This window comes from Chenopodium quinoa, unplaced genomic scaffold (genome assembly GCF_001683475.1).
Source record: "Chenopodium quinoa cultivar QQ74 unplaced genomic scaffold, ASM168347v1, whole genome shotgun sequence".
Lineage (NCBI taxonomy): Eukaryota > Viridiplantae > Streptophyta > Magnoliopsida > Caryophyllales > Amaranthaceae > Chenopodium > Chenopodium quinoa.
Genome location: NW_018745454.1, coordinates 2,549,389 through 2,577,170, shown reverse-complemented (window position 1 = coordinate 2,577,170; position 27,782 = coordinate 2,549,389). Strand labels below are relative to the sequence as shown.

General features: G+C 33.2%; 2 protein-coding genes across 3 annotated transcripts; both read left to right on the top strand.

The window, feature by feature from the left end:
- Positions 1-516: 516 nt before the first annotated feature.
- LOC110714238 (monoacylglycerol lipase ABHD6-like) lies at positions 517-3,945 on the top strand. Its single transcript, XM_021892733.1, has 4 exons — positions 517-1,246; positions 2,465-2,554; positions 2,768-2,835; positions 3,543-3,945. The coding sequence occupies exons 1-4, from the start codon at positions 620-622 to the stop codon at positions 3,661-3,663; spliced, it is 906 nt and encodes a 301-aa protein (XP_021748425.1). The 5' UTR covers positions 517-619; the 3' UTR covers positions 3,664-3,945.
- Positions 3,946-19,033: 15,088 nt separating this feature from the next.
- LOC110714080 (AT-rich interactive domain-containing protein 1-like) lies at positions 19,034-24,463 on the top strand. 2 transcript variants are annotated; one of them, XM_021892548.1, is made up of 3 exons: positions 19,034-19,703; positions 20,102-21,254; positions 23,169-24,463. In XM_021892548.1, the coding sequence occupies exons 2-3, from the start codon at positions 20,121-20,123 to the stop codon at positions 23,934-23,936; spliced, it is 1,902 nt and encodes a 633-aa protein (XP_021748240.1). In that variant the 5' UTR covers positions 19,034-19,703; positions 20,102-20,120; the 3' UTR covers positions 23,937-24,463. The 2 variants fall into 2 exon arrangements, with proteins under 2 accessions (XP_021748240.1, XP_021748239.1); XM_021892547.1 differs by lacking the exon at positions 19,034-19,703 and having other exon boundaries at positions 19,713-21,254.
- The last annotated feature ends 3,319 nt before the right edge of the window (positions 24,464-27,782 follow it).

Below are 27,782 nucleotides of genomic sequence, written 5' to 3'. Positions count from 1 at the left end.
CCTGTTCTATTCACCTTAAAAAAATAATATTAAGTAAAAATAATTTCAGTTCAGTAAAATTAATTTCAGTTCAATAAAATTCAGTTTTCTTAAAGAAGAATTATAATAGAAAATCAGTAGAAATAATTTCAGTTTGGCAAAAATAATTTCAGTTCAGTAAAATTAATTTAAGTTCAGTAAAAATAATTTAAGTTCAGCAAAAATAATTTCAGTTCAGTAAAAATAATTTCAATTCAGCAAAATTAAGGTGAAGAGAACAGGGCATTACTCTGATCCATAATAAATATCTTTGGTTCGATCATTTTGGAGTTTTCCTTAAAAAATAAAATCAAATTGAACTGCAAGTCTTGAACCCTTTTTACCTATTTAACTATTTTCTTTGTGTTGTAGTAGTCTACGTAATTATTATCATATAATAATGACATTTCTGTCATTCTACTACTTGTATTTCATAAATTAATTTGGGACCGTCCTCCTGTTACAACTTAATATCTTTAAATACGTATTTTGGGGTCATATACATTGTACTCCTTAGTATATAACATGTAACAAACAACCCTTTAAGCTACTACATACACACATACTAAGAGCTAATCTTAGAGAAAGAAAAGAAAGAAAGATGGTGAACATAGTGAGTTGTTACATGTCAATGTTACACAAAATGATGAAGTTACTAGGAATGCATTCCATAGATGTCGAGATTAACCCAGAAACGACTATTCGTTTCTGGGTTAATACCTCGAACAAGAAGAACAATAAGGAAAAAAAACCACCGGTCATACTTCTCCATGGATTTGCTGGTGATGGTTTACTAACATGGCAATTCCAAATTTTAGCCCTAAGAAAAAAATACACCCTTTATGTTCCTGACCTTCTTTTCTTTGGTAGGTCCCACTCAACTAACAAAACTGAGAGATCTACAAAGTTTCAAGCTGAGTGTCTTGTACTAGGGTTAAAGAAGTTGGGTGTTGAGGAAAAATGTGTTGTGGTTGGGTTTAGTTATGGTGGGTTTGTTGGGTTCCAAATGGCTCAACACTACCCTAACTTGGTGGGTTCATTAGTGGTTAGTGGCTCGGTTGACGCCTTGACTGAGTCTATAAGTAGTGGTTGCTTGGAGAGAATAGGGTTTGCTTCTTGGACTGATTTTTTGATGCCTGATAATGCTCAAGGTGCTAAGGTTCTTCTTGATATTGGTTCTTATGACTTGCCTTGGATGCCTGATTTTTTCTACAAACACTATTGTCAGGTACGTAATCTTATTATTATGTTTTGGCCAAATTAGAAAATAACACCTGCAAAAAGACCCGATTTTGTTTATAACACCTTAACATTTTGAAATTTTATTATAACACCTACAAAAATCCCAAAATTTTGGTTTCACCACCCACTAACGGATTTTTGGATGGAAATCGTTAGAGGGACCCACTAGGGACACGTGTCAGTTGTTTATTGGCTTAAAAATAAAAATTAATAAAAATTAAAATTAAAAAAGAAAAAAAAGAAAACCCCTAAACTCTAACCCAGCCACCAGCCCCACCACCGCCGACCGTCACTACACCGCCGGAGACCCCCCACTGTCGTTGGATTCCATTCCTTCTCCAGCGAAACCACCGGCCGTCACCCCCACCAACATCAGCCCCCCCGTAAATCCCCTTCCCCCTTCCTTCTCCCCGAAAAATCACCCCAACCCACCACAACCCTCCACGAAAACCACCTAGCCCCTTCGCCTCTTTCAGACCCACAACCAAACCACCGTCAACAACCGCTACAAGCACCAATTGACGGAGAACCACCAGCGAAATTTCGATTGGTGCTTGTAGCGGTTGTTGACGGTGGTTTGGTTGTGGGTCTGAAAGAGGCGAAGGGGCTAGGTGGTTTTCATGGAGGGTTGTGGTGGGTTGGGGTGATTTTTCGGGGAGAAGGAAGGGGGAAGGGGATTTACGGGGGGGCTGATGTTGGTGGGGGTGACGGCCGGTGGTTTCGCCGGAGAAGGAATGGAATCCAACGACAGTGGGGGGTCTCCGGCGGTGTAGTGACGGTCGGCGGTGGTGGGGCTGGTGGCTGGGTTAGAGTTTAGGGGTTTTCTTTTTTTTTTTTAATTTTAATTTTTATTAATTTTTATTTTTAAGCCAATAAACAACTGACACGTGTCCCTAGTGGGTCCCACTAACGGTTTCCATCCAAAAATCCGTTTGTGGGTGGTGAAACCAAAATTTTGGGATTTTTGTAGGTGTTATAATAAAATTTCGAAATGTTAAGGTGTTATAAACAAAATCGGGTCTTTTTGCAGGTGTTATTTTCTAATTTGGCCTTATGTTTTCAAATTTTACATGTTCACACACATTCATGTTTAACTATTTATGTCTTTTTTTTTTTGTGACATGTTCATAATTCATAAATAATATATAATATTAATCTATGTGAAATTCTGTTAGACTCACGGTGTTGTACATGGTGATCTCAGATTATGTTTAGCAATAGAAAGGAGAGAGTTGAACTATTAGAGGCTCTTGTGGTCAAAGATGAAGATGCCCATAACCATCAATTTCAACAGGTTTGCAGTAAAAAAAAAAATTTTTTTTTTTTTAGTAATTATTTACTAAATTTTTTGTCATTTAATAGAAATAACCAACATTTTAGTTTACAAGCAAGCTTTTTTTTAATTAATCCTATCAAAATTTTGATCAAATTGAACTCCTGAAATATATAATTAAGCAAAAAAGATGTGCTAATTGATTCTATTTTACATATTTCTAATTTGTTACAGAGGATACACCTATTATGTGGCAGTGAGGACAAAGTATTCAACATGGAGGTGGTAAACAGCCTCAAAAAGTATGATCCCTCCACTTTTGTTCAATTGTTTGTATTCGTCTATTCATAATATGTCTTTTTCAAAACACTTATTTTCTCATAAACATTTAAAAAATATAAAATAAATAAATAACCAGATTTTCTGTCTACTTAATTGCACCCATATATGAGAGGTTGTTATATACACCCGGGTGTATCTGCAAAAGCTAGGGTTTCGGATTGAAAAACCTAGACTCGTGATACCATTAGAGAATATGAGAGATGAGAGAATATTTGTCGTGCCTTCTCATTACTGTAAAGTGAGTATATATACATCAAGGATACTAAGTTAGGCTAAAGCTAACTAAGGAAAGATATACATAAATATTCACAAGATAATTACAATAGATTATTAACATAATCTATCAGTACACCCATGAGTATTTGTCCTTATTTTGATCATTGTTTTTCATTTTATCATCATATTTAAGGAGTATTATGATAACTCTGTAGGTGACAATAGATCTACAATAAGTCAATATGCTCTAATTGGAATCAAGGGTTTACGTCACTGAACAATTTGATTACGTAAAAGTACTCAACTTATAATACTCCATACAAACTAATAATGTGTTTGGTACGATAAAATAATTAGACCAAAATCGAGGTTATTTTACTCATTTTTTCCCTTATGAAATTGTTTATCTTATATCTTAATAACGTATATAAATATATGATGAATGATGCAGAAAATTGGGATCAAAGACAGAGCTACAAGTTATAAAGAATGCTGGTCACCTTGTTTTGTTGGAAAGGCCAATCGCCTTCAACAAATGTCTCGTCAAAATTCTAGCCTCCCTCACTAGCTAATTAATAATTAATGCGTTGCTAATTATTCTTTCAGAATTATATGTATCATCTTTTTCTATTTCTTATGAGCACAAATATAATGCTTATATGGCTTGTATTTTTATAATTATGCATAAGCTAAGGTCGCAATAACTACTCTATAAGAGTTATCCTACCTTATTTATCGTTTCCTTTTGAGTTACACACTTAAATCATATCTTACTAGTAATTATTCTACGCATTGTATTGATTTGCATATCAATGTTGTGAGTATTAATCGCATCAATCAACATTCAAATTAAAGGATTGTGTCAAAGTACAAGCCATGTATATTGTATATACAGGATAAAATATGGTGATAGTTGAGAAATTAATTCCAAATGTCACTTGTTTTAAAGTATTTTGTTAATGACTTGGCCTTTGTGAATTGTCTTGTTGACAAAATGACAATATGCAATTAAGGCAAATAGTATGATTTCATCCGATCTCAACCACTTATTTCAGGAGTTGCAATTGTTATTTAACTTGGTTTAGTTAATTAACTTACGAAATTTTATTTATAATTAGGGTCCAAAATAAATTAGATTGTGATTTAAAAAAAAAAAAAAAAATAGGACAAAAACTATAATATCTTGCTGAAATTGAACAATGCTACCATTCACTTGCATCAATGAGAAAATTTATTGTATGTGGACCATGTAGGTCGTAGGTGTGACAATTTTGGAGGTTTAAAAATGAAGAAAATACAGATTATAGTTTTTTCAACCGTGTAAATTGTACAGGATAGATAATTTCCATTTATAATTACCTGTGCATATGTCAGTTGGTACAAGGTACAACCTATCTTTTTTCAAAAACTTAAAAAAATAAAAATAATTCAACCCTTTTGAAAAAAAAAAAAAAAATTGTAATTTTAATTTTTGTAATTATAGTTTTTTTTTTAAAAAACAAATTTTCGTATTTATATACTAGTAAAACATGGTCAAAGATTGAGAATGTTAATCTTAAAAATTATTTAAATTTAATGGAACTTTAAAACAAGGTCGAACTAGGTATAAAATGTTACGGATTAATTGTAATAATGAGTTTTTTTTTTGTTTGAGAAACTTGTAATAATGAGTAGCAATGAAAATCTAAAAACAAAATCACTCGTCGACTTTTAGAGGAAAAATACACTTCAATTGCTAGTGTTCTTATCACATGGACAAAACCAAAAACTAAATATACAATGGAGAAGGAAAAAAAAAAGTAGATCAAATAAAGAGAAATTACACAATACATAAAAAGTGTAGATCAAGCACTTGTTTATTGGAGGATGCAATCCAAATGTATACATAAAGGAAAATATAGCATTGTTACTTTGTTAGCTTATCACTACTATAGAATTATGAAAAATGAAATCAATAATAATCGATGCTTATTACCTCCGTTTCTTATTAATTGTAAAATTTGCAATAAAAGAACTTTTTTACGTTTTATAAATAAGAGCAACTCCAACGGCAAGCTAATTTGACATGCCACATAAGCTTTTAAGCTAATTGTCATTGTAGTTACTTTGAACTCCAATGACTAGCTATTAGCTTACAATTTTAATGAATTTCACATCCTTTATTAACTTTTTATATTTCATTTTATTAATTCTCTTTTTTTTTTTTTGGTAAGTTTTTTGCCAAGCTAATTGCATTTTCTAGCTCCAATGGTCAAGCTAATAGCTAGGGATTATTTAATATTGCAAGCAAGTCACTAGCTACAACCATTGGAGTTCCTCTAATACCGCTTTATTACAATTAATAAGACACGGAGCAGTCGGAGCTAATATATGTAATTTGATAAATTAGGCAAAAATAAAAATTGACGCACTCTGCAATAGCTAAACATAAGCAACTATGCACAAATAGTGGGGATCATGTTCCACTGCCCTGTATTTCTATTAAACACGACTAATAACTCTAATTTGACTAAGGGCCTGTTCATATTTACTGAATTGAGCTTAACTGAACTGAACTGATTGGAGCTGAATTGAACTAAACTGAACTTATTGGAGCTGAACTGAACTGAACTGAAATGTTTATTTTATGATAGCGGGAAATTAAGAGCCGAACTGAACTGAACTGATTAGAGCTGAACTGAACTGAAATTAAGTAAATATGAACAGACCCTAAGTAAATATCATACAACTAGTTTAATTACTTCTAACTTGCAATTAACTCAGTGCTACTACGTATTTGCTCATAAATTACGGAGTATTGAGTATAATACGTTTATACTTTCTTTTAATCAAAAGAGGAAAAAAAAAAAAGAAGAATAATTAGAGACGAGAAAGTAATTATAAGAAATGTTTAGAATACTTTAAAGCATTATCTCAAGTCTCAAAATACACGATCTATTGTTGAAATTTATTTAGTGACTGTATTAATTCATTGGGTTCCTTTGTCAATTTTTGTTGGGTTTGATAATTACATTAAATTGAGCTAACTGAAAGAAAAAGATTGGGTCATGGGTTAGAAAAATATTTGGGCTTTCGAGTTTTACAAATGCTGAATTACTGACATACATATCAATGGGCTGAAATTTTATAGGTTTGTTACATTTCTATGATAGACTTACTCTTTTTTTTGTTTTTAACAAAGATGTAGACTTGGGGCGTGTTTTGATTTACTGAAAACAATTGAGCTGAACTGAACTGAATTGAACTGATTAAAGTTGAACTATACTGACTGAAATTAAGCTGAACATAGCAGACCCTTAATTACTTTATTAAAATGGTAGTTTCATAGGCATAGTGGACTATTTATCCTACTTTATTACAAGTTTAGGTAAAAAAGACAAATTTGACTCAATGTATCCCGTCTATTTTTAAAATGTTAATCTTTAACAACAATCTTATTACTGTAACAACTAAAAATATCAATAATTGAAAGAATATTTTATCCGTAACATGTGTAAGAAAGGAGCGTGTCAACTAAGAAACATGGATAATAAAAGTAGATATTCAAAGTTGTGCATTGTAGTTTATAATAAAAAGACACATAACAATATAGAGAACATTTATTGACATTATAGTTTTATCAATGTAACTAGTTTCTTGCCCAGGCAATTGCCTCGGGTCATTATATGTATATTGCAAATGAACTTTTATGATTTAACAAAAAAAAATGTGATGAAATATAAATATAGCTTGAAATATTAATTACATTTACTACATATATATGGGATCATATGAGACCACATCCCTTATAAGAGAACCCTATTATATGTGAGGACTCATTATAACCGTTGGATCAATTACATCCAACGGCCACAATTAAATCCCGGTCAAACAAAACTCCTGTGTTTTTTCTCTCTCCTCCTTCCTCTTTCACGCGCTATTTTCTCTCTCCTCATTCAATTTCTCTGTTTTCTACTCTCTTTCTCTCTGCTAGTCTCTCTTATTTTTCATCACTACTTCTTCAATCTTCATCAATTCTTTGTCAAGGTGAGTTTATTGTTTATATTTTCGTGTTTTTCAATTAATTTTAGGTCACATTCAGTTACATTCATCGTTGATTTTCGCTGATTTCAGCTCACACTGTTTATCAATTTGTGTCGATAATGTTTTACTTTGTTTTTTCATTGATTTTAGTTTTATTTTCGTTTTTTTGAGTAGTTATCAAGTTGATTTTGCCTTATTTTCGTTATTGTCCAGTTTTTTCGTTTTTTTGGAAACCTAGAAATCACTGATAATTTGTGCTATTATGTTGATTTTAGCTTGATTTTAGGCATTTTAATTATTTTGTGTATTTTAATTTGATTTTCGGTTTACTTTAGTTCTCAATTGTGTTTTATTTTCTGGTTTTATCTTATTTTTTGTTTGATTATAGCTTTATTTGAGTAATTATTAGTTGATTTTAGTTTTAATTTTGCTTCATTTGAGTAATTGAAGTGGAGTTGTAGTATGTTGAGCAGATCTTAGTTTCAAGTTTTGGGAAGAGGAATGGGGTGACTTGGCATTGTAGTTTGTAGAGTTCTTCTCAGTATGAAGCATAGAGGCAAGTGGCCATATGTGTGCTTTTGTATTACTCATATGCATCTCATGGATATAGAAAAAGTATTTTATGTAAATGTTGGACTTTGGTTACCGCAATCTTGTGAAACTCATTTATGATAAATATGTGATATTTCTTGTGAGCAGGAGCATTATAGTTCTTAATTTTTTGCTCATTTGTCAAATGAGCAATTAATTTTTTGCTCATTTGTCAAATGAGCAAAAACTTCAATGCTCATATAAAGTTCAATTTGCTCATTTTTATATGACTTTGCTCATTCCATACCCACTTTGCTCATTTAAGAAATGAGCAATTAACTTTTTGATTATTTGTTAAATGAGCAAGAAATTACTTGCTCATTTATCAAATGAGCAAAGAAATGTTTGCTCATTTGACAAATGGGCAAGGATTTACTTGTTCATTTCATAAATGAGCAATGATTCCTATCAAATGTTTACTTTAATTTTGAGGTCTATGGTCCATTAATCTAGCAATACCTTAGGTCATTGCCTTACAAGTTACAACTGCAACTTGTGGTGTTACTTTTACTGGTCACTGAGGAAACTTGTGATTAGGTTGTTGGACCTTACGCAGTTACACAACTTGATTGATTTTAAATACTTAACAGGTTCATATTTCTGCTACTGTATATGGTTTGGCTCATCAGAGAATGATGATTTACATCTGAATTATGGAAAACTTGATGCTTTATTGCTTGAGGGTGTTGTTTGTTAGTGACATTAATGGTTTGGGCATGCACTTTTGTAGAAAAACTTGAACTCCTTTGCACTGTAGTTTCTGGAGAAGTTTTTCTTGCCTAGAAAACAGTTTTGCAATAGATTGCAAAACTGTAACACCCCAATAATTCTCTCTTAAAAACCTGTGGGAAACCTGTATATAACCTGAACAATTTCAAGAGAATTACTGGTGTACTACCGCCACGTGTTCAAACATTAAGGCTATCTCAGAAATTTGCAGCGGAAAACCAAAATAGTTTTAAATAAAACTCAAAACAAAGGAATTAAATCAAAATAAGTATTACAAGTTGGAACCATTAAGGGCCCTTATTCAAAACCCAATAAAAGTAGTAAGTGATTAAATTCAGTGTTCAAATAAATTCAAACCCAAAAGAATTAGTGTCAACTAAAATCGAATTAAAATAGATTCAAACTTGCAAAAGAAATAATATGCAAACAACCAACACTCTACTCAAGATCCCACAACCCTGATGAATGCTTCATGTGTAAGAACCTGTAGTTATTCTGCTCCCCAATATTACAAGTGTAAAAATTGGATCGTCACAGGGTCATTGAAAGGCGAATGCCATGACCAAAGAAAGACACACACAAAAGCACGCAGTCAGCAAAGCTGAGTACATACAAGCTGAGAAAACAAATTAAGAAAATACCTAACATGCTACTAATATTCAAACACAAGCATCATTAAATATAGACTCAATTCATGACTCGATTATTAAATTTGTTAAGACCTCACTAATTAATATCAACTAACTCATTTATTTATTTCATTGGATTTAGCAATAGACAAGGTTGTTCAACCCATGTCCCATTTGGAACATCAATAAAGTAAAACCCCATGTCTCCTTTCAGAAACATCAATAAACATCCAACGACCACGGGCGCGACTCCGTGACCGTAGTTAGTATGAGATCTCACCTAACACCTAGTTTTAGAAAAATAATATTTGAAATAAGAGACTCGTAGATCAAACGAACTCGATAAAAGTACACGGCTAATACCCCATGTACCCCAACCCCTGATTGTCATTACTCCAGATGTGCACCATTCCAGAGTTTTATTGCTCATCCATCTTGCACTTTACGTGATTTACAGGTTTAGACTTGGTGATGACTCATATACATATCAATACAAACATCCCAAAAGCAATTCAATCAAACATGGCAAATTCTCAATTTAGATTCTTGATTTATTAGTGACAAACAACATTTATTAATTATTCCATTACTACCTCGGTGTATAAACACCTTGAGTGCATAAGGCACCCCAAAACCTTAACCTCGTCTTACAAGACTTGAATTTCTCCTTTACTCATCCTGTTTACATAATCATGAACGAGTAATAATTTGATCTTTACACCAATCACATACCTTTGCCTTTAAGCGCACCTTGCATAATTAAAGCACAAATAATACTTGCATTATAAACTAGTGCACATCATTTGAAATTCACAATGTATAACCAGACAATTTAACCCAGTCAATCCTATACATGATACTAAGTTCTCGATCCGTCCTTAAACATGCACCTACAAGCAAGGTTATGTATCTTGTACGTACCTTGTGTAAACAATCCGGTTGGCCACTTTAAAACTAGAAGTCGCCTTCTACAAAGTCCTCTCCTAAACCAAACAATTAGAAATAAATCAATATCAAAGCAATTAAAATTACAACAATACTAAACTACTTTAAAACCTCTTAAATCACCAAAATAAAGCCTTTAAATTGTCCCCAAAAATCAAAGTTAGTAATATAACATCCCAACTTTAAGTTTATATGTTAGAATTATGAAAATATAGTGTTTTATATCAAATCACAGCAACTTTAAAGTGGGTAAATAAATCTGGAAATTTGTTTAAAATATCTAAAATAACCCCCCGAAGCATAATTACTTGAATTAGTCATTATATAGCAAGTTAGTGTGTTAAAAACCCAAGAATATATCAATGCAATGCAATTAGAGGCTTCAAAATAAAAGGTATGAAATCTGAAAAATATTTTTAAAGTTAGAATATAAAGTTCAAAGCTTTTTCAATCACAAAATACCCACAATAATTATTTTGTAGGTTTAGAAGCATAAAAACATGAAATTAACACTACTTGTTCATAAAAATTGAAACTTTAATAAATCTGAAAATTTATTTATAATTAAGATAATTATGTTTTAATGTAATTTAAACATAGTATGATTAGATAGTTTGATTAACAAGTTATCAAGCCCTAAAACATGAAAAATCAATGCTTTAAACCCTAAAATATGCAAAACACATAATCTGAAATTTTATTTAATAATTTAGACATACAAAACCCATAAATTTATGATCTTTTGTAATTTATACATACTATTAAAGCCTAATAACAATAATTTTATAATTGAAATCAAATAAAAATTGAATCTTTAATCAAAATAACAAGAAATAAAGAAAAGAGAAATAAGAAGAAGGAGAAGAGAGGAGAGGCGAACTGTAATGGTCGACTGGGCTGGGCGGCGCGACGGTCAGGCGGGCGCGGCGGCAGGGGCGACAGCAGCAGAAACTTCGGGGGGTTTTTTTTTTTTTCTTGTTAGCTGCTCGAATGAAGGAGAAGGAGGAAGATTGAAGCTGCTTTTTTTTCACGTGAGAAGGGGGAGAAGGGTAAGGGTTTTTGAGGGTTTTATTTGGGCTTTAGGTTTCCAAATTAGACTAGGAGTAATATTTGGGTTTTGGGCTATAATGTTAAAATTGTTGTAAATTAGTTAAAAACATATTGGTTTACTTAAATCTTTTCATAAAAATTAACTTATTTAATGAAACTAACATAAAAATATTTGTAAGAATAATATATAAATAAATTATAATTAAGTTAAAAATATGGGGGATTACAAAAACGGAACCTATTTTCATAGTTTTTGACTTTAGTGCCTTCAAATAACTGACAAAATCTTTGTACTCTGTCTCATTAAGTTTTTGTTGGACCTGCAAGGTCAAGAGAAAGCATTTGCAGTGAGCATTTATTCCATCTTAGATCATAAACCAAATTGCTTTGAGCCCATTTGTTGTGTAGAGAAAACATGAGAATTCATGGATATTACCAATGGTTAGCTTGGCCTGCAATAAAGCATGATAAACGATACAAAAAAAAACAGGAAATCATCCTTTTCATTGTCGAACTTTCAAAATGCAAGCCTAAAAAAATACACTATTGCTCATTGTTGTGGGTTAGTTGAAATTAGTTTGAGCCCTTAATCCTTTCAGTTACTGTCTTATAAATGTTAATTGAAATAAATGTTTGCTTATGTTATTGAAATCTCCTTAATTGTATAGGGTTTGATTATGTTATTTGTTTTGCAGCTGATAATCTTGGCTGAACTTCGTGAAAAGTACACCCTGGGAATAATTACAAGTGAAGTGAACACTATTCAATCTGTTAAAAAAATTCCTCAAAAGAAGAAAAAGCAAAGTAAAGTTTCTTTTGCTGACAAAGAAGAAAATGCTGAAAAAGAAGAGCCTGAAGAAGAAAAAGTTCAAGGAAGAAATAGCAAAAGACTGAAAAAAGCTGAATGTTAGGGAATTAAATAGTTAGTAGTGATGATTTGTCTTTTTTGGTTTAGGGAATTGGGTAAATTAAGATTTTATCTACTTTTAAGTAGTTTTTGAATGATGTAAAACTGATTTATAAACAGATTTTACCAACAGAAGTCTACCCTTTTTTTATTATAGTGATGATTATATTTGAATTAAAAATCAATCTTTTATTTGTTTTTACTTCACATACCTTGTTATATACAGCTAGTGTTCATTTGAAATATTCGTTCATTTCTTAAATGAGCAAACAGATGCTTGCTCATTAAATGTTAGATCAATGAATTCTTGCTCATTTGATAAATGTTCAAAGAATTTCTTGCTCATTTGATAAATGAGTAAATAAATGTTTGCTCATTTCACAAATGAGCAACTATTTTTGCTCATTTAAGAAATGAGCATTTACCTTATGGATTATTTGCTAAATGAGCAAGGAATTACTTGCTCATTTGATGATTGAGAAAAGATATGTTTGTTCATTTGGCCTGAGGAGAGCTGATTTTGGACTGGGAGATGAAACAGGAGTGCAATTGTTCCAAGTTCATATAATAGCTAATTTGCTCACTTGCCAAATGAGCAAATAATTATTTGCTCATTTGACAAAATGAGTAGTTAACTATTTGCTCATTTGATAAATGAGCAAGGAATTATTGCTCATTTGAGAAATGAACAAATATTTAGTCACTCGTTTGAATATGTTCTATTTTCAGTTCAACAATATTTGCACAGCATTAAACTATGATTAGTACAAAATTAATTTATTTGCTCATTTTAAATTTGATTGAAAATTAGAACATAACAACAGCATTCAATTGAAAATAAAAACCTACTAACAACATAATAAGAGCATTCAATTGGAAATTTCGTTCAGAACATTTTTTTTATCATAAGTTTAATATAACGTCATTACAATCACCGTCAAGTTTAATCTGATATTATTAAAATCTCTATCAAATTAATCAAACCTAAATAATTGATTCAATTCAATCAAATAATTGATGCGATTAAACATTCAATTCGATTAATGTAATTCGACAAAATTTTCAGAGATGTAAAATCAAAATATTTTGAACATTCATATTAACATGCAATTCAAAATTAAAAGTACGAACAAACCTCAATGATGGATGAAATTGCGACCGTTGAAATTTGCAAAAAGAAACCGTTGAAATTTGCATAAAGAAGCCGTTGAAATTTGCATAAAGACGCCGTTGAAATTTGCAGAAAGAAACCGTTGAAATTTGCCGAAAGAAGAGCATACTCAGTGAATCACCATTGATAAGTAAATCGCCATTGATGAGATTTGATTTGCAGACAGAATAAAGGAGAGAAATAAAGTAGAGGCTGAAGGTTAGTTTGTTAGGCAGGCTTATAATCTCAGCGGTTGGATTTCATCTAATCTAGCGGCTGAGATTTTTCCTCACATAAGGTGTGGGTTCTCACATAAAGGGTGGTTCTCACTGAATCCCGACCTTATATATATATATATATATATATATGAAAATCTAATGCATTCAACGAAGATAATTGAATTAAATAAAAGTTAAACACATACAAACAAAGTTTTTTGAATCAAATGAAAGTCAAACACATTCAAACAAAGTTTTTTGAATCAAATGAAAGTCAAACACATTCAAACAAAGGTTTTTTTTTTAATCAGATGAAAGTCAAACACATTCAAACAAAGGTTTTTGAATCAAATGAAAGTCAAACACATTCAAACAAAGTTTTATGAATCAAATGAAAGTCAAACACATTCAAACGAAGCTAATTGAATTAAATGAAAGTCAAACACATTCAAACAAAGCTTTATTAATCGAATAAAAGTCTAATGCATTCAACGAAACTAATTGAATCAAATGAAAGTCAAACACATTCAAACAAAAGCTTTTTTAATCAAATGAAAGCCAAACACATTCAAACAAAGCTTTTTAAATCAAATGAAAGTCAAACACATTTAAACAAAGTTTTTTTAATCAAATGAAAGTCAAAAACATTCAAACAAAGCTTCATTAATCGAATAAAAGTCAAATGCATTCAACGAAGCTAATTGAATCAAATGAAAGTCAAACACATTCGAACAAAGCTTTTTTAAACAAATGAAGGTCAAACAGATCCAAACAATTTTTTTGAATAAAATGAAAGTCAAACACATTCAAACAAAGCTTTTTTAATCAAATAAAAGTTAAACACATTCAAACAAAGTTTTTTTAATCAAATGAAAGTCAAACACATTCAAACAAAGCTTTTTGAATCAAATGAAAGTCAAACACATTCAAACAAAGCTTTATGAATCAAATGAAAGTCAAACACATTCAAACAAAGCTTTTTGAATCAAATAAAAGTCAAACACATTCAAACAAAGCTTTATTAATCGAATAAAAGTCAAATGCATTCAACGAATCTAATTGAATCAAATGAAAGTCAAACACATTCAAACAAAGCTTTTTTAATCGAATAAAAGTCAAATGCATTCAACGAATCTAATTGAATCAAATGAAAGTCAAACACATTCAAACAAAGCTTTTTTAATCAAATGAAAGTCAAACACATTCAAACAAAGATTTTTAATCCTTAAAAGAGTTTAGCAGTGCATTGACCACGTTTCTTAAAAGAGTTTGGGCCTCCTTACTAGGCTATTTGTCTCATGCCTATTGGGTAGGCTCCTTTATCGCCAATGGGCTTATATCGTTGAGTGTATTATCGTTCGTAGGTTTGAGTCACACTATTCTATTAAGTAAAATTGGACCAATCTCTATAAGGATGGTCAGAGTCAACGAAAATTCTAATTCCGGTGTAAAAATAGCCAAGAAAAAAGCTAACTGCTCAAAAAAAGCTAACTACTCCATACCAAACATGTATTTTGGTTGTATGATGACTATAATAGCACTAAAACTCTTAAACCACACAGATTAGTCAAGAAAAAGAGTCATTCATCAAACATGGCCTAGGTTTTTAAACACGAAAGTCAAGCTTATAATGATCGATTAATCTAATTTAAGACTAGGTCTTGTTCAACTTATTTAAGTAAGTAGGTACTTGTCAATATTGGTAATGATTTGCGTTTACTTTAGCTAAATATCTTTTAAACATCCACAAATGGATATATAGCTTCATCCCATTGGGTTATCAGTTATCACATCATTATTCTCAAACTACATCAATTTAAGGTACAACACATGTTTTGAGTGTAGTCAAACTACATAGCTCTATAAAGCAAATTAGCTTTATACTGCCTATACTCCAATCAAATTAGGTTTGATCTAACCATCTAATATATATATATATATATATATATATATATATATATATATATATATATATATATATATATATATATATATATATATATATGCGTGTGTGTGTGCGCGCGCGCATTATGTTTAAATATTATTAAGAGATTTATGAATAATATCATTAATCTACAAGAATGTTTAGACCTTATATAATTTGTAAAAAAAAAAAATAATAATTAAAAATTATTGACTTAAATTTGAATTCACCCGCCAATCTGTCATCCGATCCCTTAGCTTGCTAACCAAACCATATGGTTAAATCAATTTGTATAACTACTATTAATACTAGAATATCAAACAATAACTCTAAAAATCACACAAATAAGACCTAGCCGGCTTAGATCTCATACAACAAAAAAAGCTCTATTTCGAACCAATCATATAACTATTATATAAAGCTAAACTTTTAGTCAGGCCACGAGACAACGACACTTGGCATTGTAACTTTTTGCCAAATGTCGCGCCACGTAGGCAATAATTAATTATTAGTATGACACATGATTTTATTTTGATATTTTTTGTAGGATTAAAAGGTTGGATAAAATTTGGGATAAAAAGTTAGTTTAACGTTTTGTTTTCAATTAAATTTGGATAGATTTTTTAGATCAAATTATTAATTCAAAAAATTATTTTCGAGAAAATTCCAATTTTATGTATAAGCTGAATTATAACTTTCAATAATTATCTTATAAATTTAGTTTCAAAAATAAAATAAAAATAATTATAAAAAAATCAAGAGTTATTAAGTCACGATATAAAAAAAATTATTCCAACCATTATTAAATATATATAAAGCTATACGATTAATCAAGCCACGATACAACAATACTTAAGCCATACAATTAACCAAGGAATATTTTAACTTTTCGTAAGTGTAGTGTCGGTAACAACTAACCATACATGAGTACGTGACTACGAGAGATTTGAGCCAAAAAAGAGGTTTCATGCAAATTAAATAGGGTTTATAATTTGAATGTTGATTTTATTTTTTTAGCAAATCTTAGAATAATTTGTGAGTTAGGGGAACTTACATACGTACCAATATCAATAAACAACTTGCACACCGCCCCAAACTAACCAAATATCGTGGTTAATTAAACCATGGCCAATAATATGATCACTTTCTCAGTACTTTTACTAACGAATGATAATTCTAAAAATATATTATTCTATATTTTTTTCGGTGTTTAGATAGCCACAAGGGCGGGGTGAGAATTGATCCTAAGATCTCTTGAAATCGGGAGGGAAGCTCTAACCACTTGAGCTATCCTTCACTCTCATATATTATTCTATATCTTTGGGGAGAATATTTTACCATCACTTACATCTCAAAAAATCAAACACATATCAATGAAATAAAAGTCCAAATTGCCCTTACCAAATATTTTATTAGCTTTAAAAAGTTTATAATACAAAAACATATCTTATAGGAATTCAGAGAAAAGATTCAATTTTAAAATCTTATCTTATATCAAATCCTATCTTATATAAAGATAAACTTGTCAATTTTCACACTTTAAAGTTTGAACCACAAACTCGATCCTTGCAATTCAATACCCTCTTAATATACATATACGTTTGGATCTTATGTATATTCATCTTGAATTATAGTTTCACAGTAATAAATTTATCTAACTTATACTGGTTTATAAAGTACTAGATGCAAACGATTGAAAAAAATGTTGAATTGAGAAGCATTGCATGTTTTAAAATTAAACCAAAGAACGTTTGTAATAAAAGAAAACAAAATTAATTTATTAATTATCTTGTAGATTGACTTGTTTACGTTTGATTTTAGTTTAATGTGCTAGTTAAGGGCATAATTGATGCATAACAAAACAAAAAAATTTAAAAAGTATTTGACAGAATTATTATTATTTTTTTTTAATTTCAAACTGAATCATAAAAAATGTAATATAGGGAAACAATCCCAAAATCAATCAATAAAATATATTCTAAATTAAAAAAAAAAGAAATAATAGAATATTCTCAATTTACTTGTTTACATTTTTTTTTACAAAAATTTCCAAGATGCTCAAGGTATGTAAGGCATTAGTCTAAGCCTAAAGAAAACTCTTTCTCCACTACTCTTCCTCTCTTTTAGGGTTTTTTTTTTATTTTTTTTATGCGTTTCGGCGGAAAATAGTCTAATTTCTTCTAAAATTAGACTATTTCACACTCTTTTTTTTTTCTTTAGTTTTGCAATTTAGATTTCAATAAATCTATACGAGTAATGTAGATGTTTGCCCATGTCACCCTATGGTGGAGTTGTTGTATTAATTTAATTATTTGTTTTTGTTTAGTTTTTATTTATTTATTTTATTAAAAAGGTAATCTCTTTTGTCCTATTATCAGTTCACTGGTAAAGAGTTGTCCGGAATCACAATGGTTGTCAAATCTTCAAATATGTTCAAGTGAATCAGATGAAAATCATCTTCTTACGACTACTACAAATTATTAGACCGTCTCTTCGAAAAACTGTATATTCTAGTAATGTGTACGAGAGATGTACCATAGTGCAAGATCTATTCAACGATTGTAGCTTTGATGAAAGAAACCTTATTTGATTCAATTTTATGTATTTGTTAATTTAGGTTTTCATTTGTAGATGCGTATGACTTTTGATTAATAAACTGATTTTTTTTTTTTTTTTAAAAAAGATGCTCGAGATATGCAATAGTGGTAGCAAAAATTTATTTCCATTGTTTTTGTTTATATCTAATGAGACCTTAATTTTTTTTTATTTAAGAATAGATGATTAAAGAGTCGAGATAAAGTATGTGAATTGTGAAAATAACAAATCGTCTCAACTTTAAAAAAGGAGACAATATTTGATTATGAAATTTCTCTCTTGTATTGATTTCAATATATATACCTTCCGTGTATGGTAAATATAGGTAGGGATGTCAGTGGGGCGGGTCAAGTAGGAGACCCGCCCCATCCCCGCCCCAATGGGGCGGGGATAGGTCTCAGTTTGGCGGGTGGTGGGGCGGGGATGGGGATAAAAACAATACCCGCCATGGGTGATGGGACGGGGGTGGATTTTAAGTTGTACCCGCCCCATCCCCGCCCCGCCACACCCGCCCCACTTCGTACCCGCCCCATCCCCACCTCATACTCACATCTATATATCTTTTAAAGCAAAGTTACATACTTTTATTCTATTTATAAAATAATTACATGAAATACAATATTAATTATAATACTTTGTACGACACTTATACTATAACACAAAAATGTGTATAGAATGTTTTATTTTATAATTCGTATTAATTATGTAAGATTGTGTATTTGAGATACGGATATTAGGTAGATCTTGGGTGGGGATTAGGCGGGTCTTTGGTGGGGATTAGGTGGGGATGGATATCCAAGTGGGGGGTGGGGCGAGGATGGTTTTGGAGTTGTACCCGGTGGGGCGGGGATGGGATGAAAATTGGACCCGCTGCGAGGATGGAGATGGGGATAGGGATGAAAATATTAGGTGGGGATGGGGATGGGAAGGCCAACATCCGCTCCGCCCCGCCCCGCCCCATTGACATCCCTAAATATAGGCAAAATTTAAAAAAATTCTACCCATAATTGATAGTGTATCCCATATTAAAAAATTATTATGAGATTTATGCATATCATGAATCTTTCCTTAAAAATAAACTGTCCTATTATGAATATGAAAACCCAATTGATTTATGTGCAAATGTGTAGATCGAATTATAAAAATCATGTCAGATATGTATCCACTTACCGATCTACCATCTCATGCTACCATTCAAAAATCATAGTAAAGTCAACCATGGTTAATTACCAAAAATAGCATAAATATCAATCACAAACCTTGCCCATTGCACAGATCTAAATCCCATTCGATTCAAAAGCAGATCTCATCACAAAACGAACCCGGATTGGAACCTAACCTAACAAATTGAAAAGTAGATCTCATAAAAAAAAAAGTGAAACTTACATTATACCTTAACTCGCATCCTACCCTAAAACAACCAGCCACCATACTTAACTTTAACCGTAGTTACCACTTTCCCAATACTTTATTCCTATAAATCAAACACCAAACCTCACAAAAAATCACCAAAATTTTTGCATCCCATAATTTATTTTTCTCTCTCCCCTCAACCCCCACTCTCACCCTACCTCCACCTCTTTCTCCTCCCATAAAACCCAAATAATTTCCCTCTTTCTCTCCTATATAATCCCTAATTCTTCTACCCCCAAACTTTCAATACACAAACCATATTAAATTTTTTTCAATTTTCTCTCTCTCTCCTCAAATTCCAATTCACCCAAATTGAAGGCCCTCAAAAAAATAAAAAAATCACCAAAGAGGGCAAAAAGGGCCAAAGAAGAAAGAAGAAAGAAGAAAGGTCAAGGAAGTTTCACTAGAAATTCCAAAATTTCCCCTAATTTTTCTCTGGTACGTCTTTCTCTCTCTAAAAATTTCTTTCTGTTTCTCTCTCTAACCCAACTCACATCACACTATTCAATTTTTTCGAGGACTTCTACTGTGGTGGGGTGGGGAAAACTGGGTTTCTATTGTTTCATCAAAATTTTCAAATCACCCGCTTTCTCCCTCCTTTTTCTTCCCCCCCCATTTTTTTCATCTTTTCTTCTTCAATTACGAGGTTAAGCAACAATTTTTGTAGATACCCAGAATTTAGATTAGGTTAAAACCCTAGTTATAATGTGGAAACACCATTTACATTGCTTGAATTTTTGTGATTATTTGCTTGTTTATTTATGTTTTTTCAGTTGATTTGTTGGTGGGTTTTTGGGTTTGGATTTGTTTAAATATAATGTCATTTACTGGTTTAGGGTTTGAATTGGAAAGTCCATGGCAGGGTGGTCAAAATTAGGAGGTTGCAAGTCAGTTCAGACGCTTGAATCGTGTAATAAGGGTTTGAAAAGCGACGAAAATGAGCTTAGAAGTTCATTTGTTGATTTGATTTCGGTTTTTTTAGAGGAGAGTTGTTCTACTCAATGTTTTCGGCCTTTACCTCCAATGCTTGGAAATGGGCATGCTGTAGATTTGCTTAAACTGTACTTTGTTGTGAAATTGAAGGGTGGATTTGAGGCGATTTCCAAGAAAAGGTTGTGGGATGAGGTGGGTTTACTCTATGGTTTGGGTCCTGGAATTGGGTCTGCTTTGAAGTTGATTTACTTGAAGTATTTGGATTCTTTAGAGAGCTGGTTAGGCAAGTTATCGAGGGTTGAGAGCTCGAAGAACGAACGGTTTCGTAGCGGGGTGTGGTCGAAAGGGGTTATGATGGCGCTAGGGTCGGAGTATAGTAGTTTTGTGTCTAATATCATGAATGAGATGAGGAAGAGTGATGATACTTATAGCTTGAAAGAGAAAAGTGGGGTTACTTACATTGACTTGACAGAAGATGGGGAGAATGAGAATGAGACTGAAGATGATAAATCGAATTGGAATAAGTTTGTTAGGAGTTTTGGAGATGATGGTGATTCAACACCAGAGAATGAGGATACTAGCAAGTTTAAGCAGGATGTTGAGATGGGTTTTTCTGATGGTGTTGGTTTCACGGGAGAGAACAATGATAAGGAGAACTTTAAGGAAACGAAGAGTGAGATGAGTTATGCTGGTGTTTTTTCTTCGGATGGGTCGGATGATGGTAGGTCTTCAGTTGACACTTTTGTGGTTGATAATGTGGTTAAGAGTTCTGAAAATTCGTGTGATTCTAAGAAAGGTTCGACTGATGATGAGGAATTGGTTATGGATTCGAGTGTGTTGAAGGAGGTTTCAAGTCTGAAAAGGAAGAGGGATTCTTTGTCTGATATGCTCTGTTGGATAGCTAAAGTAGCCAAGCATCCTACTGATCCCGAGATTGGCACAATTCCTGAGAACTCTAAGTGGGCATCGTATGGAAATGATAACAGTTGGAAGCAAGTTTTGTTGGCTCGTGAAGCTTTGTTCCTTAGAAGAAGTGCTGAGCAATCTGCTTTTCAGGTACTCAGCTATTTCATTTTCTTGATATTTGATAATTTATTGTAAGCCTATTTGAAATCTAATAACAATATTGCATAACATGGAACTACCTATCTTATATGCTTTGGGCAATAATTTTCGCATATGTGCATGAGATCATGTATGATGGAGCATGTTTAATCTAGATAGCTTCTTGTTAAACTTGACTGTTAATAACACCACACAAATACCATGTCACTGTGAATTGATGATGCTGGTAGTGGTTATCCTATCCTTCACTACAAGTGTTCAGTATCTGAAGTTTGTTAAGAGTTTTAGGAGGGGCAGTGTTTGTAAATCACATATCTTTGAGAATTTTTGGTTTACTTGTGCAATGTACGTTTCCTTCTTAAGCTATGTTTAGCTATCTGAGTCTGATGTTGTCATAGGATCCATGATACCAAGTTTTTATATGGAATATGCATAGTATCTTATGTAGTATAATTGCGTGGTGTTACATGTAGCATAGGGCTATCTATGAAGTAGTAAGGTATAATTGAAAAAAGCTTGATATCTTTGTGGATTTTGTTATCAAATGGAAGCTTTTCTTGTGCGGTATTAACCTAGAAAGATATAGTTGAACATGTATTAAATGATATGTTGTATCCGGCATTTTTGAGATGTGAGGAAAGTCTTAGAAGCATGTGTCAGCCGTGAGGATCCTGGCTATGGCAAATATTAAGCATAATCTTTTTATGGATACTAACTACATAAAACCTGTTAAATAAATTTAAATTGTCTGCAGTTCTTATTTATGGTAGGCCTTTGTATTTTGGATTAAGAGTAAATTGGCAACAATATCTCTGTGATCATGACTGATGTCAGTCAGGTTGCATATCTCCAGCTCCCACAATCCCCAAGGTGGGAGCCTCTTGGGAAGTTTTTGGGTAATGTTGATGTTGATGATAACTTTTCGTGGATAGGAAATGACAGTGACTGAAGCTTGCCTAAGTTACTCTATAAATTTAGGCTAGATCCCCTCGTTCCTGCTCACTGCACAAATCTATTAATATAACTTTCACCATCTAGAAGCTGTCATATACCAAGCAAAGCTTGGTCTAGTGGTAAGGTTTGTCACCTTGTGGGATCAAACCCCACTAGAGGCAATTGGGGGGTGGGGATTCCCTTATCCTTCCCCCCCTACTCCCAAATTGTCTAGCCCGCTAACCCGGATCGGGTTGGACTTGTGAGAGGTTCCGGCTCCGTAGGGCCCTTCTCCTTACCTTTAAAAAAAAATCTAGAAGCTGTCATATTTATGTAAAAACTCTTAATAATCTGTAATACTTTCATTGATTTGTACATCTTAACTTTCTATTCTTTATAGATTCCCCCCTTGTGCTCTATTAGAATATCATGCTTTATTAAATGCCATGTTTTTATCAATGTGTATGCCTTACATCTGACCTTGCAGGAAGTCATATAAGTCCGAGTTATGACTCAAGAACTGCAGTCAAGTTTGCTAGTAGAGCTAACAGATAAAACAGCTTGAAGAATTTGCCTTAAATTATCTGAGAGTGATCTCTCATTGATCCCTTTTGGTTGTTAAGCACGATTTTTTTTAATATGGCTCATTAGGTTTTCTTCTGAGGTGGTCTTGGCTATGCATGTATCTACTCATGGGTGTTTCACTTTCTTATGTCCATCATTTAGCTGTCACCTTGCTAAATTGCTTTTTTCTATCTCTTGGTGTTGGTTGTTGAACTATAATTCAAATTGAATCAGATAATGAGTGTTGTCACCCATTGCTTCCTTAATTGATTGTTGGCCAATTTCAATGAATTTCTCTTTTTTGTTTCACAGTTCTTTTCTGAGATTGTCTTGGTTCTTTTTTTTGTTTTTGTTTTTTTCTTTGTTTGGACTACTATCCATTATTGTACTGTTATTTCTGCTCTGCAGAAAAGGCAGAAAATGCATCCATCCATGTTTGATGATAACGAGGGACCAAGATTCAGTCCTAGACTCCTTCTACCAAACTCACCTCCCGTTGCGCCGTCATCTACTAATCAAGGACGTCCAAGGCAACGGTTGGAGGCTCGTCTGGACATGAAACCAACTGCTTCAATCTACACAAGTCGTCCTCAGCAGAGAATTCCTCTTGGAGAAGAGTTTCAGGTACAAGTACCAGAATGGACAGGAGTGGTTGGTGAGTGTGACTCTAAGTGGTTAGGTACTCGAGATTGGCCGTTGGAAAATAGAAGTAACAATGTCTTGATTGAAACATATCCTGTTGGGAAAGGAAGGTCAGATAATTGTGGCTGTCTGTTTCCTGGAACTGTTGAGTGTGTGAAGTTTCATGTTGCAAATAGAAGAATGGAAATGAAGTTTGAATTAGGTTCAGCATTCTATACTTGGAAATTTGATAAGATGGGTGAAGAGTGTAGCGTATCCTGGACTGCTGAGGAGGAGAAGAAATTTAAATATGTGGTAAAGGAGAATCCTCTATCGCATCAAAAGTGTTTTTGGAAACAAATACTTGAGGTTTTACCCAAAAAGAGCTGGGTTGACCAGGTGAACTACTACTTCAATGTTTTTGTGCTTCGACGTAGAGCTTTCCAGAATAGAAGCACCCCCAAGGATATTGACAGCGACGATGATGAGTCAGAATATGTGCTAGCTAGAATGGCAACTAACACTCTCAGACATGACACTGCTTCTCGAATATAGATCATACAAGCGTGAGAAAGCACCTCATCATGGGATATGGGTGCAAATATATTATTTTTCAGGACATCAGGATTATGGCTGCCTCTCTGAATTTTGTTTGGATATTTTCCCTATTGATTAAGTAAACCTCCATTCCCATTGAGCTATCTACGTCTGCACATACCACCACAATTTTGATACAGTGAAGACCCTTGTGAATTACTCTACTTTATGCTGGCAGGTATACCTTTTGATGCAAATTCATTAAGCCGTTGGTTTTTGGACCTGTTTTTAATTTCTATGAATTATAGAACTTCAGATCCTGAATTACTTGTTGTACATAAACTCCTTCATGATTTTGTTGCCAAGTCATGATAGCAAATCTTTGGAAGCGAGGTTTCAGACAATCAGATTGCGCTTTTGCTTTCTGTTATTGCAATTGTTGCCTTGTTGGTTCTTGCATCAAATCATTGTTGCAGTTATTATCTGTTTGTAGCGAATGCCTAAATATCTGCATTCCTATTGAAGTTTGAAGTTTTTATCTTTAATTTTTTATTTTATGGTTTCATTTCTACTAGTGTTAATTGTATTTTACATGTTATATGTTGTTGCAATCTGCACTTGCACATCTTCAGGAAAACTTAGGTGCTCTTAACATATTGATAGAAACTTGGCAAAAAACACAAGTCGTGGAGATTCTGGTTTCTGTTCAATTAGGCACAATCCCTGTGAAGTTTTGTAGGTGTCACAAGTTCACAATATCATCCAAAACCATAAGGATAGGGTAGGCGAGTTCCAAACCCCAGACCTTTAGGTTGGGAGGTACGAGGTGGGAGCTCTACCAATTGGATTTGCCTTGTTAAACTGCTACGGAGTTGTTAATACCTCTGGTTCACAGGGTCCATCCATTTAAAACTTTAAATGAAATGTCATCTCCTTGGCCATATCTTTTCCGTCATCTATTGTTGGCTGGGATGGCATGTGAGGTACATTAGTAAATACGAGTAGGGGCAGAGTCAATAACTTTTGTATTTTTAGTTTATTACTTGTTCTACATAGAATTAGTAATACACAGGAACATAAATCCACACCATAAAGGCATAAACTCATATTAATTATGCACACACCAACTCGTATACTTGTTGCTTGTTATCTTGCGTTTGTGCAAGAGTATTTGCAGTGCATCTCTGTTTTGGAATAACACCAGATAACTGGTTTCCAGAAAACTTAGTAAATTTGTAATGGACTTTGATGAGTCAGAAGTGATCCTTGCTTTGTTACCATGGATCTAAAGTTGTAAACCAACTCCAAATTATTTAAGTGCAAGTGCCATAAAGGCAGCTGTTACTGAGGTTTAAGGCCAATCACACGACTCATCTCCTTGTTGCACTTGACAATTTGACATCTTCTCTCCCAACAGCAATTGTATGACTACTAGCGTTTAGGCTGTGCAAAAGCAGGATGAGACACTGCATGCAATGAGAAAGCTTTGCTTGAACTCAAGTATAGGCTTATAGCTAACTTCTCTTGGTCATGGCACAGTGGTTGCCGCGGCTGCAACCCTGCAAGGAAGCAGGGGAGGGAGAAAGCACTAAAAAATTCAATAATTAGAGTAAATAGTGGAATCAAAAAGAGTATGAACATTGTAGACGACCACTGCACACAAACTGTGATCTCTCATTTATCTGATTTTATTTTACTGGCAAGTCTGAACTTGTAATATGCAAGTGAAACATATTGGTTTGGAGTTTGAACAGGTATAAATTTATAGAAGCCAGTAGGTGGGAAGGGATGAAAGAACGTGATAAATAGATTATATTGACTGGCTTCTCGATCTAGTCTACAGACGTCAGAGGAGGCGAGCAGGAACAACGACTAGCAGAAAGAGACTATACTAAAATCAAGCTCACACACCTTATCAGGTTAGCCATGCAAAGTTTATGAAGAAATAATGTTGGCAAAAAGGAAACTTATATTGGGAATAGTATAAGCGTATACACTATTAAAATTTAGTTGTATTAGATATCCTTCATAGCAATAAGAGAAAATCAAGATCCCATGTAGAAAATCCTTCTTTGTAGTTTGTAATAGGAGAAAATCAAAATCCAGAGTTTGAGCTTTAGTTACAATATATAGAGCTGTCAATTCGGGTAAACAGGTCGGGTTTGGGTCGGGTAAGAGTGGGTCTGGTCAATTCGGATTAATTCCATAACCTATGCGGGTCATGCTTGAGCCGTATCACGTCGGGTCATACTTCTTATCGGGTTTGGGTCGGGTTAATAACATGTCGGGTTACATTCGGGTTGGGTGAACAATAGATCGGGTTTAATTCGGGTTATCACAGGTTAAAACGGGTTAGGGTAATTCTCGGGATCGAGTTGGGTTCGGTTCAAGTCAATAATTTACGGGTTTGAATCAGGTCGGGTCATTCTCGGGTTTGAGTCGGGTTCGGTCCAAGTCAATAATTTGTGGATTATAATTAGGTCGGGTCATTCTCGAGTTCAAGTCGGGTTCGGTTCAAGTCAATAATTTGCTGGTTATAATTATGTTGGGTCATTTAAAGTCGGGTCATTCTCGGATTCAAGTCGGGTTATGTTCAAGTCAATAATTTGCAAGTTACAATCAGTCAGGTCATTTCCAAATCAGGTCATATTCGGGTTCAACTAACTATAAATAGATAATTATCATTTTTATCAAGCTAATTATTTCCTTTGGCTATAAAGTCTATAATATATATGACAATATACTAGGGAACTATAGTTTATAATTTAGGAAGATAATTATCTCCTTTGACCATACAACAAATATATACTATATTTAACTCTTAAATTTGAGGATGATGCTCCTTTCTTTTGCTTGCCTAGACCAACTTGGTCTCCCTAGACAAAATGCTTTGATCAACAATAATAAGATAGTCTAAATTGCATATAAGGTGATTTGAAATCGGGTCATGAACAATTTGGTTTGAATTAGGTCGGGTAAATAATAAGTCGTGTTAATTTCGAGTCGGGTTAGTAACAGATCGGGTTAAATTTTTGGTTCAGGTAAGTTACAGGTCCGGTAAAATTCGGGTTGGGTCAATTATAAGTCGTGTTGAATCTGCGCCAGGTCAATAACAAGTCGGATTGATTTCGGAACAGGATTGTAATAGGTTAGGTTAAATTCGGATCGGGTTAGGAACGGGTCGGGCTGAATTCAGGTCAGGTTAGTAACAAAGTCGGGTTAAATTCGGGTTTTGACGGGTAAAAACGGTTTAGGGTAAATTTCGGTTCATGTCGGGTTCGTTGCAAGTTAATTAAATTGGCCGTTGTAAACCGGTAAATCGGTGCAAGTTGTAAACCGGCAAATTGGCCATTTAACAGCAAATTGGATGGTTCCACACACCCAATTGGACTCCCGTAGATTATTAAGGACCATGGTAAACATTTCGGCAATTTTTATTTTCGAGTAAAAACAAGTCAAAAAATACCAAAATTAAAGACTGATATTCACGCTTTTTGAGAAATTTTTAATGTTTCGTGGACCGGTGTCGAAAGACATTGAGAATTTAGGGGAAACATCTCGGGGTCAAATAATATCGTTTGGAACCATATATGATTATTAGTTGTTGTCATAAATGTTCGTGGTAGGCTTGTGTAGGGAATAATTTCAAGCCTTTAAAATCCCACTAGCTTGAACCCCACTGTGATCATACACTAAAGTACGGTGGCGTTCAAAAGAGAAGAAGATAGAGCAAAAGAGTCGCCAACAAGTTTTTAAGGAACTTGTAAACCGTTCACGAGGTGAAGGTTACACCCCTTAACGATCCAAGAGATCGTCAACTCCATAAGGTCATGAACCAAATAAGGGTTCGGGGATGATGGTACA

Coding starts and splice junctions, on each gene's coding strand:
- LOC110714238 (XM_021892733.1), top strand. CDS start 620: ATGGTGAACATAGTGAGTTGTTACATGTCAATGTTACACAAAATGATG. Junction 1,247..2,464: donor TCTACAAACACTATTGTCAG/GTACGTAATCTT, acceptor TGGTGATCTCAG/ATTATGTTTAGCAATAGAAA. Junction 2,555..2,767: donor ATAACCATCAATTTCAACAG/GTTTGCAGTAAA, acceptor AATTTGTTACAG/AGGATACACCTATTATGTGG.
- LOC110714080 (XM_021892548.1), top strand. CDS start 20,121: ATGGCAGGGTGGTCAAAATTAGGAGGTTGCAAGTCAGTTCAGACGCTT. Junction 21,255..23,168: donor CTGAGCAATCTGCTTTTCAG/GTACTCAGCTAT, acceptor TCTGCTCTGCAG/AAAAGGCAGAAAATGCATCC.